Genomic DNA, 13,928 nt, shown 5'->3' with positions numbered 1-13,928 from the left:
GAGAGCAGAATTAAGGAATTTCTTAATTAATTAATTAAGGAATTCATTTCTTCCACTAACACACAACCGGATAGGATGAAGGACGATGTCAGAAGAAGGCCGTGTGCCCGGGCATACTGTCAGCTAAGGACCGGGCACTATAAGGTGGGGTTCTTCAAGAATACCATCTCTTCAAGAATCTAATAGAAGCAGCGTGGCTCAGTGGAACGAGCCCGGGCTTGGGAGTCAGAGGTCGTGGGTTCTAAACCCGGCTCCGCCGCCTGTCCGCTGTGTGACTTTGGGTGAGCCGCTTGACTTCTCTTGACTTCTCCGTTACCTCATCTGGAAAATGGGGATTAAGACTGTGAGCCCCACCTGGGACAACCTGATTGCCCTGTATCTAGCCCAGCGCTTAGAACGGCGCTCGGCACATAGTAAGCGCTTAACAAATACCAACATTATCATTATTATTATTAATACAGGCACTGACTGTCCTTGCAAAAAGTACGATTCTTTGCCAATTGATTTTGCCCTGCTTAAGTGACAAGCTATAAGCTTTTCCCACTCTCAATCAACCTGCCTCAAGGCATAATCCCAGAGCAATCACTCGGTCAGCAAGAGGAAAAACGATGGAAAACCCTTTTTCAATAGAAATCACCCTAGAGAGTCACACACAAAATCCATTTAAAAGGGGTTCAGAAGGAATGGCATCGCCCCGAAAACACAGAAAACTCGCGTGAGTTGTCGACTCCGGAGCTTTACTTCCGTTTCTGGCGAACGGGTCGGTAAGCAATCAAGAGGGAGAGAGACGCTATCCCGAAGAGGAAAGTCTGTATGAACCACAGAAGGCGAGCCCGGCCGTCTGTGATGCCTTTCTGCCTGCAAAAGAACAGAACGGGGGTTGACCTGGGTTGACAGATTACCCCGCTGACTGCTTTTATTTTTACTGGGCTATATTTAATTGAAAGAGGATTTTCATAAAATCTCTGGAGCAGGGATGGCCGGTTATTTGGCCGGGGGGGGGGGGGGGGGGTTCCCTTAATGACTTTGACTCATTCACTCACAGGCCTGTACTGCTTCTAACTTGCCCCGATCCTGCTGTGGAGGCAGCGGGCCTGTCAATGAATTAACCAATTAATCGATCGATCAGTGATATTTACCCTATCCCCTAGACCGTAAACTGGTGCAAGGAGAGAACATATCTACCAACTCTGTTACGCCGTACTCTCCCGAGCCCTTAGTACAGTGAGGAGCGGCGGGGCCTAGAGGAAAGAGCACGGGCCTGGGAGCCTGGGTTCTCCGCCACGTGTCTGCTGAGTGACCTTGGGCGAGTCCTTTAACTTTTCTGGGCCTCAGTAACCTCGCCTGTAAAGTGGGGATTAAATCCTAATTCCTCCTACTTAGACTGTGAGCCCCAAATGGGACAGGGACTGAGTCCAAACTGATCAACCTGTATCTTCCCCAATGCTTAGAACGGTGGTTGGCCCATAGTAAGCGCTTAACCAGTACTATATTATTACAGCGCTCTGCACACGCAGTAAATACGACTGATCGATCGCTTCCAGACATAGCGGGGGTCACCGAACGAACAAATCGGTGGCCCGGATCCAGCCCGCGGGCCACGGCGAATCCGTCGGCGAGGCAGAGCTGGCCTCTGGGACATTGTGCCGCCTCAAGGACTTGGCTAGAGTCTGAAAAGACTGACGTACGCCAAGTTTTCGATTAAGAAATTCTTCGGACGTATACTTAATTCAGCTCCTTCTGCTTGAAAGCCAAAACTTTTAAGGATTCCCCAGAACATTCAGGGAGGAATTAAAAGCAGAACATCACGCCACGTGAGGAGCCCAGAACGGGACAGGAACTTGTCCGATCTGTCACTGTCTCCCCCGATCAGACCGTAAGCCCGTCAAAGGGCAGGGGCCGTCCCTATCTGTTACCGACCTGTCCATTCCAAGCGCTTAGTACGGTGCTCTGCACCTAGTAGGCGCTCAATAAATACTATTGAATGAATGAATGTATCAACTCCGGCATTTAATACAGTACGTAGCACATAGTAGGCGCTTCATTAATGAGCGTAAAGACACAGTTTTACCTTAAAACAGGGTTCGGCTAAAACCCCAGCTCCACGTTACAGAGAAGTGGGGAAAAACTTGAGGCGTAATTATCGGGTTTGGGTTTTTTGATGGGGCACAAAAATTTGGTTTTCATGTCCAAAGCTATTTTTTAATTGAGGATTCATTTTAGTTTTTACTTTTTGGGCCCCGTGCAGCATCCCCGTGGCAAGGGCTTCTTTCTCGAGAGACAATCCAGTGCTTTTTTCTGGAATCTGCAGAGCAAATGGTGAAATGAATGCTCATCTCAGCTACCCGTTGGAACGCATCTCTCAGTTTGCGATTCTGTACACAGGCATCAAGACAAAACTTACGCGTACCCTACTTTCGGTTTTTCGGGGAGCATTTCGTCTTGGAACAAGAAGACCGACGACAAGCGAGCCCCGCGTCGCACAACCCGATTATCTTGCATCTACCCCAGCGCTTGGAAGAGTGCTTGGCACGTAGTAAGCACTTCACAGATATCATTATTATAAGCAAACACTGACAGGGTTCCAGCATCCAAGGGCTCCATTATTGAGCACTTACTATGCGCCTAGCACTGTGCTAAGTGCCGGGGAGAGTACAGTACAACGGAAGCAGAATGGCACAGTGGTTAGAACACGGTTCTGGGAGTCAGAAGATCATGGGTTCTAGTCCCAGCTCCGTCACCTGCCTGCTGTGTGACCTCGGGCAAGTCATTTCATACCTTCTATCTACCCCAGTGCTTAGAACAGTGCTCGGCACGTAGTAAGCGCTTAACGAATACTATTTTTTCTTTCTTTCCGCCTCAGTCACCTCGTCCGGACAATGGGGATTGAGCCCCACGTGGCGGAGGACCTGCGTCCGACCCGATTAGCCTTCCTCTACCCCGGGGCTCAGTAATAATCACAATGATGACGATGGCATCTGCGAAGCGCTTGCCCTGGTCTAAGTTCAGCTCGTCCCACGCGGGGCTCGCGGTCTTAATCCCCGTTTTCCAGATGAGGCGACCGAGGCCCAGAGATGTGAAGTGGCTTGTCCGAAGTCACACAGCTGACGAGTGGTGGGAGCGGGAAGCAGCAGGTGGCGGGCACAGAGTAAGCGCTTAACAAATACCACAGTTATTAAGCATTATTAACAGAGTTGGTGGACGCCTTCCCTGCCCACAGTGAGTTGACAGTAGAGAGGCGGAGACAGACGGTAATATAAATAAATCGATAAAGTATATATAGATATATAGATATCTATAGGTACATAGATATACGCATACGTGCTCTGGGCGAGTCACTTAATTTCTCGGAGCCTCAGCTCCTCATCTGTGAGACGGGGATTCAGAGAAGCAGCGTGGCTCAGGGGAAAGAGCACGGGCTTTGGAGTCGGGGGTCACGGGTCCGAATCCCGGCTCGGCCACTCGTCGGCTGGGTGACCGTGGGCGAGTGGCTTCACTCCTCTGGGCCTCGGTTCCCTCATCTGGAAAAGGGGGATGAAGACCGCGAGCCCCACGTGGGACAACCTGATTCCCCTGTGTCCACCCCAGCGCTTAGAACGGTGCCCCGCACATAGTAAGCGCTGACCGAATACCAACATTATTAACCGTTCTCCCTCAGCGTAGGACCGTGAGCCCCACGTGGGCCAGGGACGGTGTCTTGCATCTACCCCACTGCTTAGTCTTAGCAGAATCACATCTCCTCCAAGAGCCCTTCCCCAACTAACCCCTCACGTCCCCGACTCCCTCTCCCCTCTGTGCCGCCTACGCACCTGTGTATCTACGACCTCTGACTACCTGATATGCACCCCACCCTTAGCCCCACTGCACTCTGTGGAAATATCTACAATTCGCTTTAACGTCTGTCTCCCCCCCCCTCCGGATTGGATACTCTTTGCGGGCGGGGAAAATGCCTTCCGAATCTGTCGTACTGTATTCTCCTAAGCACTTAGTAATAATAATGATGCCAAGCACCGTTCTAAGCGCTGGGGTAGATACAAGGTGATCGGGTCGGCCCACGTAGGGCTCACAGTCTTCGTCCCCGTTTTACAGATGAGGGAACTGAGGCCCGGAGAAGTGAAGTGGCTTGCCCAAAGTCACACAGCTGCCAAGCTTCTCACACAGCTGAGAAGCAGCGTGGCGCAGTGCAAAGAGCACGGGCTTTGGAGTCGGGGCTCATGAGTTCGAATCCCAGCTCTGCCACTTGTCGGCTGTGTGACCGTGGGCGAGTCACTTCACTTCTCTGGGCCTCGGTTCCCCCATCTGGAAAATGGGGATTGAGACCGTGAGCCCCGTGTGGGACAACCCGATTCCCCTGTGTTTACCCCAGCGCTTAGAACGGTGGTCGGCACAGAGTAAGCGCCTAACAGATACCAACATTAATCAGCGGCAGAGCCGGGATTAGAACCCACGACCTCCGACTCCCAAGCCCGAGCTCTCTCCACTGAGCCGCGCTGCTTCTCAGCGTAGCACAGGGCTCTGCATACAGTAAGTGCTCAATAAGTGCCGCTGATAGAGGCCAGTTCCATCACCTGCCTGCTCTGTGACCTTGGATAAGTCACCTCCCTTCTCTGAACCTTTCCTCGCCTATAAATAGGGATTAAATACCTGTTCTCCCTTATTTAGCCGGTGAGTCCCATGCGGGTCAGGGACTGCGTCTGACCTGATTATCTTGCATCTACCCCAGTGCTCCGTAGAGTGCTTGGCATATATAAGCCCTTAAACTCCACATTTATTATTATTATCACAGCTGTCATGGAAATCATTTTCCTAATTACCGGTCACATCTCTCTTTATTCCCCATCCCATATTTGAATAAGAACAGGCCGACAGAATCTCCCGTCACTGAAGAATTCTGAACCCTCACAAAGTTCTACAGTGATCTAACAACAAAAATGTACAGAGTTCATAAAAGGGTGGAGAAATGAAGAAAATATTTTGCAGTGGATTACCTTGGCTCAGGATGACAGTACATCATCGCGACACTCAGACACAGGTATTTCCAAAGTTTAGCTCCCTATCGTCGGTTGATAGACAACAAGATTCCTTGGTCCGTGGGGGGCACGCCCCAAATGGATCGTGTTTCAGAAATTCCATTTTCTCTAACGCATCAGTTTGCCTGTGCAATCAGTAGATGAAAGGTCCCAGGAATCAACAATTAATCGATCCTCTCTGGGGGGATGAGGAGTCGGAGGTCCTGGGTTTGAAACCCGACTCTGCCATTTTACCCTTTGTGCGACCTGGGTAAGTCACTTTTAACTTCTCTGGGTTTCGGTTCCCTCGGCCGTAAAACGGGATTCAATATCTGTTCTCTCTCCCACTTGGGCTGTGAATCCCACGTAGGACCTGACGATCCCGTACCTGCCCCAGCGCTCAGTACACGATGCCTGGAACAAGGAGCGCAGCTATTATTATGATTATTATTATCGCTGTTATCACCTGCATTGGGAGCTTTCCAAACACCCAAGTCACTCGACTCTGAACTACAAGTATTTAGAAGGGACGAACTGTGCTGCTAAAAATGAAGGTGAAAGGTTCACAGCCACTAACTGGCAAGTCTTCGGAAATTAAAGTAATGCTCTCAAATCAAAGCTCTCGCTCCCTCACTATAAATCAGTGGAACTTATTATAAATACCGGGTGCAGAGCACTGGGCTAAGTATGTGGGAAAGTTCAATGCACCAGAGTTGGTAAGTACAATCCCTGCCACCTTTCTGCTGCGTGACCTTAGGCAAACCACTTACCTTTCTCCGTGCCTCAGTTCCCTCATCTGTAAAATGGGGATTAAGACTGCGAGCCCGTCAAAGGGCAGGGACCGTCTCTGTGACCGATTTGTCCATTCCCAGCGCTTAGTACAGTGCTCTGCACATAGTAAGCGCTCAATAAATACTATTGAATGAATGACAGGGACTGTGTCCTACCCGATTAGAACGTATCTACCCCAGTGCTTAGTACAATGACTGGCACATACTAAGTGCCACATTTTTTAAAAACAGGGTTTACAGTCTATAGGACTACTGCTGATGGAGCGAACTGTTATTCAGTTCATTCAAGAGTATTTATTGAGCGCTTACTATGTGCAGAGCACTGTACTAAGCGCTTGGAACGTACGAGTCGGCAACAGGTAGAGACGGTCCCTGCCCTCTGACGGGCTCACAGTCTAATTTAGCATCTGGAAGATGCCTAAAGTATCAAAAGGGAGTTAGCTTTAACTTGCCGGCGCTTAATTCAGTGTTCTGTACCCAACAAGTGCTCAGTAAATACAACTGAATGAACAAAGGACCAAAAACAGACAAACGACAAAACCTACTTGCACAGGACCAAAGCATACAAGGATTCTAAAATATGGACCATCCAGGCAAGCCAAAACCTGAAACAGAAAAAGCGGGACACGCTTCAGTTTGCGATGGGCGGCTGAAGGTGGATATGGAACTGCAAAATGAAGGTGAGAGTGAAGTACCACCTGGCCATTGTTAGAACAAGATTTTTAAAATGAAAATGGAACTGCAAGTCCACCAAGCAGTCGGTGGCATTTACTGAGGCCTTACTGTGTACAGAGCGCTGTACAAAGTCCTTGGGAAAGGACAATTTAACAGCTGGTAGACGCGATCCCCGCCCACAAGACCGTAAGCCCGTAGTTGGGTAGGGACTGTCTCTATCTGTTGCCAAATTGTACTTTTCTAGCGCTTAGTACAGCGCTCTGCACACGGTGAGCGCTCAATAAATACGACTGAATGAATGAATTACCTATTATCACCCTACTTATTTTGTTAATGAGACGTACGTCGCCTCGATTCTATTTATCTGCTATTGTTTTAATGAGATGTTCATCCCCTCGACTCTATTTACTGCCGCCGTTCTGGTCCGTCCGCCTCCCCCGATCAGACCGTGAGCCCGTCAAAGGGCAGGGACCGTCTCTATCTGTTGCCGATCTGTCCATTCCAAGCGCTTAGAACAGTGCTCTGCACGTAGTGAGCGCTCAATAAAATACTACGGAATGCATGAATGGAGCTGACAGTCTCCAGACGCCCGAAGGTGGAATATGATTTAAAAATAAAATCCAAATTCCAAAACCCCCTCCAGAGGGTCTTCCTTGGGGGCAGCGATAGCGATTTTCCCGATTTTCCCGATCTCACTTACCCGTTACCCAGAAGCGTGTGGTGATGATCCGCCAGATACTGGGTGAAGGAGCCAAGGGGGCCCAGTTTCTGATACGGGATGCTCTGAGGCCAGAAGACCGCCCACTGAAAACAACACAACAGGAATATTTGGATCCGGGTGTTTCGTAGCTAGATTATAAAATCATCTCCCAAGTTCCAGCTGCCCAGACTAAGCACTCAAGGCTGTTGATTGCTGCGAAGCCCCTTTCTTGAAGATACAGTTTGACCGCGAGGTCACGTAGCACTAATCATAACTGTGGTATTCATTAAGTGCTTACTATATGCCAAGCGCTGTGCTAAGCGCTGGGGTAGACATGAGATCATCAGGCCCCACATGGGGCTCACAGTCTAAGTAGGACAACTGAATCCCTATTTGGCAGATGAGGGAACTAAGGCCCGGAGAAGTCAAGTTCATTCATTCAACAGTATTGACTGAGCGCTTACTGTGTGCAGAGCACTGTACTAAGCGCTTGGAATGGACGAATCGGTAACAGATAGAGACGGTCCCTGCCCTTTGACGGGCTTATGGTCTGGGTCACACAGCAGGCAAGTGGCAGAGCTGGGATCGGAACCCAGGTCCTCTGACTCCCGGGCCCGTGATCTTTCCACTAAGCCATGCCGCTTCGCGAGTAGAAGTAACACTGTTAAGTTATTATTTTGGGCTGAGCACTGTACTGATCCTAGGCAAAAAAAAAAAAATACATAGGGAAGAATATGCTTTAATAATGGCATTGATTAAGCACTTAATAATGTTGGCATCTGTTAAGCGCTTACTATGTGCAGAGCACCGTTCTAAGCGCTGGGGGAGATACAGGGTCATCGGGTCGTCCCACGTGGGGCTCACAGTTTTAATCCCCGTTTTCCAGAGGAGGTCACCGAGGCCCAGAGAAGTGAAGTGACTTGGCCACAGTCGCACAGCAGAGCCGGGATACGAACCCATGACTTCTGACTCCCAAGCCCGCGCTCTTTCCACTGAGCCACGCTGCTTCTCTAAACCAACGAGTAGCAGAGGATGGTTAAGCACTGTACTAAGTGTTTTGGGGAGCGAATAGAAAGGTGGGAATCGGCCACCGTCCCTGGCCCTCAAGGGGTTCATAACCTACGAATAAGGCAGGGGAGGGGACCCGGAAGAGACGCAGATGGGAAGATGAAACAAGAGAAAACGCAAAAAAACCTTAAAAGACCCAAAGCGGTGCGCGTCCTCGGGCAAATCACTTAACTTCTCCGTGCCTCAGTTACCTCATCTGCGGAATGAGGATTAAGTCTTCTTACAGTCTAATCGGTCTACAGTCTAATCGATTAGACCGTAAGCCCGTCAAACGGCAGGGACCGTCTCTATCTGTTGCCGACTTGTTCATCCCGAGCGCTTAGTACAGTGCTCTGCACATAGTAAGCGCTCAATAAATACTATTGAAGTCTTCTTCCCTCTGACTTAGGCTGCGACTCCCTCCGATAAAGGACAGTGTCCAACCTGATCATCTTTTAATCAGCACTTCCTACCGTGGCTGGCACATAGTAAATGCTTAACGAGAACCGGATCCGCTTCGAAGACGACACTGCAATAATAACGGTGGTATCTGTTCCGCGCTTACTATGCGCAAGGCACTGTTCTAAGCGCTGGGGGGGATACAGGGTGATCAGACCGTCCCACGTGGGGCTCGCAGTTTTAATCCCCGTTTTCCAGGCGAGGTAGCTGAGGCCCAGAGAAGCGAAGCGACTTGCCCAAAGTCACACAGCTAGCAGGCGGCAGAGCCGGGATTCGAACCCAGGACCCCTGACTCCCAAACTGAGCCACGCGGCCTCTCTCACCCCGTCCTCCTAAGACGGCTTGAGCCGTGGGAACGGAGGAGCCGAGTTTCGGACTCCAACGTTCACAAGTCACAAGCCGCAGCGACAGCCCCGACGACCCCCCCGGACACCGGCGGAGGCACAAGCGGCCAACGTGTGGGTCCCCCTTGGTCCCGCTGATTCATCCATTCATTCAGCAGTATTTACTGAGCGCCTCCTACGAGCAGAGCGATGTGCTAAGCGCTTGGAATGGCCAAGTGGGCAACGGAGACAATCATTCATTCATCCGATAGTATTTATTGAGCGCTATGTGCAGAGCACTGGACTAAGCGCCTGGAATGGCCAACTGGGCAACAGATAGAGACGTTCATTCATTCATTTAATAGTACTTATTGAGCGCTTACTAGGTGCAGAGCACTGGACTAAGCGCTTGGAATGGCCAACTGGGCAACAGAGAGAGACAATCATTCATTGATTCAATCGTATTGATTGAGCGCTTACTATGTGCTGAGCACTGGACTAAGCGCTTGGAATGGCCAATTGGGCAACAGAGAGAGACAATCATTCATTCATTCATTTAATAGCATTTATGGAGTGCTGACTAGGTGCAGGGCACTGCGCTAAGCACCTGGAATGGCCAACTGGGCAACAGAGAGAGACAATCATTCAATCGTATTTATTGAGCGCTGACTAGGTGCAGAGCACTGTGCTAAGCGCTTGGGATGGCCAATTGGGCAACAGATAGAGACGTTAATTCATTCATTCAACAGTAGTTATTGAGCGCTTACTATGTGCCGAGCGCTGTGCTAAGCGCTTGGAATGGCCAATTAGGCAACAGAGACACAATCATTCATTCATTCATCCAGTTGTGTTTATTGAGTGCTGACTGTGTGCAGAGCACTGTGCTAAGCGCTTGGAATGGACAATTGGGCAACAGAGAGAGACAATCATTCATTCATTCAACAGTAGTTATTGAGCGCTGACTAGGTGCACAGCGCTGTGCTAAGCGCTTGGAATGGGCAATTGGGCAACAGAGAGAGACACAATCATTCATTCATTCATCCAGTTGTATTTATTGAGTGCTGACTGTGTGCAGAGCACTGTGCTAAGCGCTTGGAATGGACAATCATTCATTCATTCAACAGTAGTTATTGAGCGCTTACTATGTGCCGAGCGCTGTGCTAAGCGTTTGGAATGGACAATCGGGCAACAGAGAGAGACAATCATTCATTCATTCATTCATTCATTCAACGGTAGTTACTGAGCGCTGACTAGGTGCAGAGCACTGTGCTAAGCGCTTGGCAGGGACACCTGGGCCACAGATGGAGCCCATCCCCGCCCAAGGACGGGCTGACGGTCTAGAAAGGGGAGCCGGACGGCGGGGCCAAAGAGCACGAAACGAAGACAGGTGCCCACGACCACTTCTGCCTCCCGCCCCCCGAGCCACACTGCGCTACAACGCTCTGCGCCTCGCAACGGCTGGATTAGGCGGGCGGCCCCTCCTGCGCATGCGCGGCCGGCTGCCCCGCACCGGGGGAGGGGAGCCCAGTGCGCCTGCGCCTCTCAGCTGTCCGGGGGAGCCCAGTGTGCCTGCGCGCCTCTCAGCTGCGCCGGGGGAGCCCAGTGCGCCTGCGCGCCTCTCAGCGGCCCCCCCCCCCGGGGGAGCCCAGTGCGCCTGCGCGCCTCTCAGCTGCGCCGGGGGGAGCCCAGTGCGCCTGCGCGCCCCTCAGAGGGCCGGGGGGAGCCCAGTGCGCCTGCGCGCCTCTCAGCGGGGGGGCCCCCCCCCCCGAGGAAGCCCAGTGCGCCTGCGCGCCTCTCAGCGGTCCCCGGGGGTAGCCCAGTGCGCCTGCGCGCCTCTCAGCTGCGCCGGGGGGATCCCAGTGCGCCTGCGCGCCTCTCAGAGGCGCCGGGGGGAGCCCAGTGCGCCTGCGTGCCTCTCAGAGGCGCCGGGGGGAACCCAGTGCGCCTGCGCGCCTCTCAGCGGGCCCCCCCGGAGGGAGCCCAGTGCGCCTGCGCGCCTCTCAGCGGCCCCCGGGGGCCGAGGGGGCCACTGCGCCTGCGCCCCCCTCTCCTCTCCGCCCTCCCCCCGCCCCTCGCCGCCTACCGCGTAGTAGCCCATGGAGACGGCGATGACCGCAAACCAGGGCAGCCTGCCCCTCCGGAAGTAGGCGGCACCGCCGCGTACCCCCACCTCGGCCGCCTGCTCCATGGTGACCGGACCGGCGCTCTGCCGCCCGGCCGGCGGGCTGCGGTAGGGGGGCCGGGAGGGGGCGTGGCCGAGGTGGGGCGGGGCTTCGTGGGGGCGGGGCCTGACGGGGAGGCGAGCTGATTGGCGCTTGCCGGGGGGCGGGCCCGAATGGGGACGTGATCTCATTGGCGCGTGTTGGGGGCGTGGCCTGACGGGAACGGGATATGATTGGCGCTTGCTGGGGGCGCGGCCTGACGGGGACGTGATCTGATTGGCGCGTGCTTGAGGGCGTGGCCAGGCGGGGGCGTGATCTGATTGGCGCTTGCTTGGGGGGCGTGGCCTGATGGGGTCGTGATCTGATTGGCGCTTGCTTGGGGGGCGTGGCTTGATGGGGTCGTGATCTGATTGGCCCGTTCCTGGGGGCGTGGCCTGACGGGAGCGTGATCTGATTGGCGCTTGCTTGGAGGGGCGGGGACTGACGGGAGCGTGATCTGATTGGCGCTTGCTTGGAGGGGCGGGGCCTGACGGGAGCGTGATCTGATTGGCGCTTGCTTGGAGGGGCGGGGCCTGACGGGGACGTGATCTGATTGGCCCGTTCCTGAGGGCGTGGCCTGACGGGGACGTGATCTGATTGGCGCTTGCTGGGGAGGCGTGGTCTGATGGGGACGTTCATTCATTCATTCATTCATTCATTCAATAGTATTTATTGAGCGCTTACTCTGTGCAGAGCACTGTACTAAGCGCTTGGAATGGACAGATCGCTAACAGAGACAGTCCCTGCCCTTGGTCTGATGGGGGGAGACAGACGAAAACAATAGCAATACAAAGAATAAATAGAATCAAGACGTGATCTGATTGGCGCGTGTTTGTGGGTGGAGGCTAATGGAAAGAGCCCGGGCTGGGGAGTCAGAGGTCATGGGTTCGAATCCTACCTCTGCCACTTGTCAGCTGTGTGACTTTGGGCAAGTCACTTCACTTCTCTGGACCTCAGTTCCCTCATCTGTAAAATGGGGACGAAGACTGGGAGCCTCACGTGGGGCAACCTGATGACCCTGCATCTACCCCAGCGCTTAGAACGGTGCTCTGCACGTAGTAAGCGCTTAACAAATACCAACCAACATGGGGACGTGATCTGATTGGCAATTGCTTGGGGGCGCGTGGCCTGATGGGGAGAACATTTCTAATAATAACGTTGGTATTTGTTAAGCGCTTACTACGTGCAGAGCACCGTTCTAGGCGCTGGGGTAGACAGAAGGTAATAGAGGGTGGTCCCACGTGAGGCTCCCAGTCTTCATCCCCGTTTTCCAGATGACGTAACTGAGGCCCGGAGAAGTGAAGTGACTTGCCCACAGTCACACAGCTGACAAGTGGCAGAGCAGAGATTCAGCGTGGCTCAGTGGAAAGAGCACGGGCATTGGAGTCAGAGGTCATGGGTTCGAATCCCGGCTCTGCCACTTGTCAGCTGTGTGACTGTGGGCAAGTCACTTCGCTTCTCTGGGCCTCAGTGACCTCCTCTGTAAAATGGGGATGAAGACTGGGAGCCCCACGTGGGACAATCTGATTCCCCTGTGTCTACCCCGGCGCTTAGAACAGTGCTCTGCACATAGTAAGCGCTTAACAAATACCAACAGTATTAGATTCGAACTCCAGAGCCTGGGCTCTATCCACTGAGCCCCGCCGCTTCCCCGCAAGTTGGCTGCGGATACTCTGTGGCAACTACGATACTCGGCCAGCCCTGCGCCACTTGGGTACGTGTCCTCCTACTCTACTCTTCCCCGTATCTGTGATTTATTTTCATGTCTGTCTCCCCAACTAGGTTGTCAGACTATAAGAGGACAGCTCTCAACTCCACCCTCTCCACTCAAGTCAACTCGCTCGCTCCCCTGTGCCGTCGTCGCTCTCGCACCACGAACCCTTGGCCCCGGATCTCTGCCGGTGTCCCCCTCCTTCGCACTTAGGCTGGAGCCGCTGAGCGCCGCTGGCGAAACTCCAAGCCCCAAACTGAGCCTATTCACTTTAAATTTATCCTTTCCTGCCTTGACTCTGCCCTCTCCTCCGCCCGGCAAAACTATCTCTCTTCCCTCATTGACCCCCACGCCCGTCACCCCGCCGCCTGTTCCGGACATTGAACTCCCCCCTCAGGCCCCCTGTCCCTCCCTCACCCGCAACGATCTGGTCTTCTACTTCATTAGGAAAATTAACACCATTCATTCATTCATTCAGTAGTATTGAGCGCTTCCTCTGCGCAGAGCACTGTACTGAGCGCTTGGAATGAACAGGTCGGCAACCGAGAGAGACAGTCCCTGCCGTTTGACGGGCTTCCAGTCATCGGGTCTGAGCTCCCCAAAGTCACCCCTCCTGCCTCTCCACCCCTCCCGGACCCCCTCAGTTTTTCCCATCCTTCCCCACGGGATCCTCAGAGGAGATCTCCTCCCTCCTCTCAACTGCCACTCCCTCCACCTGCCCTTCAGACCCCCTTCCCCCTCACCTTATAAAAACCCTCCCCCCTTCCCCCCTCCCCTCATCTTCCGTCTTCAACCGCTCCCTCTCCAACGGCTTCTTCCCCTCTGCCTTCAAACGTGCCCACGTCGCCCCCCATCCTAAAAAAAACCCGCTCTCGACCCCTCTTCCCCCTCCAGTTATCGCCCTATCTCCCTTCTACCCTTCCTTTCCAAAATCCTAGAACGAGTCGTCTACACTCGCCGCTTAGAATTCCTTAACTCCCATTCTCTCCCGGACCCCCTCCGATCTGGCTTC

At 53.2% G+C, this 13,928-nt stretch overlaps 1 protein-coding gene and 1 long non-coding RNA gene across 4 annotated transcripts; one reads left to right on the top strand and one right to left on the bottom strand.

Annotated features, from left to right (window-relative positions):
- Positions 1 to 604: 604 nt before the first annotated feature.
- TMEM254 (transmembrane protein 254) lies at positions 605 to 11,250 on the bottom strand. 3 transcript variants are annotated; one of them, XR_005659876.1, is made up of 5 exons: positions 11,088 to 11,250; positions 7,176 to 7,279; positions 6,346 to 6,405; positions 4,989 to 5,423; positions 605 to 858 (listed from the first exon to the last, which is right to left on the bottom strand). XR_005659876.1 is itself a non-coding variant. In XM_029060101.2 (5 exons), exons 1-5 carry the CDS (start codon positions 11,190 to 11,192, stop codon positions 738 to 740), a joined length of 465 nt encoding a protein of 154 aa, XP_028915934.1. In that variant the 5' UTR covers positions 11,193 to 11,249; the 3' UTR covers positions 605 to 737. The 3 variants fall into 3 exon arrangements, 2 of the variants coding, with proteins under 2 accessions (XP_028915934.1, XP_028915937.1); XM_029060101.2 differs by lacking the exon at positions 4,989 to 5,423 and adding an exon at positions 2,231 to 2,305 and having other exon boundaries at positions 11,088 to 11,249; XM_029060104.2 differs by lacking the exon at positions 4,989 to 5,423 and having other exon boundaries at positions 11,088 to 11,246.
- On the top strand, positions 5,191 to 5,627 carry LOC120638291. The gene is made up of 2 exons (XR_005659877.1): positions 5,191 to 5,280; positions 5,380 to 5,627. It is a non-coding gene; the product is annotated as an uncharacterized LOC120638291 (long non-coding RNA).
- Positions 11,251 to 13,928: the final 2,678 nt, after the last annotated feature.

The sequence above is a fragment of the Ornithorhynchus anatinus genome, chromosome 3 (assembly GCF_004115215.2).
Source record: "Ornithorhynchus anatinus isolate Pmale09 chromosome 3, mOrnAna1.pri.v4, whole genome shotgun sequence".
NCBI lineage: Eukaryota > Metazoa > Chordata > Mammalia > Monotremata > Ornithorhynchidae > Ornithorhynchus > Ornithorhynchus anatinus.
The sequence above is the reverse complement of the archived record's forward strand: the minus strand, read 5'-3'. Positions and strand labels throughout refer to the sequence as shown.

What these genes read in the sequence shown, in the direction of transcription:
- TMEM254 (XM_029060101.2), bottom strand. Translation starts at nt 11,192, where the DNA reads ATGGAGCAGGCGGCCGAGGTGGGGGTACGCGGCGGTGCCGCCTACTTC. An exon ending in TCTCCATGGGCTACTACGCG is followed by an intron (nt 7,280 to 11,087) that starts GTAGGCGGCGAG and finishes TGTTGTTTTCAG; the next exon opens with TGGGCGGTCTTCTGGCCTCA. An exon ending in CACACGCTTCTGGGTAACGG is followed by an intron (nt 6,406 to 7,175) that starts GTAAGTGAGATC and finishes TTTCTGTTTCAG; the next exon opens with GTTTTGGCTTGCCTGGATGG.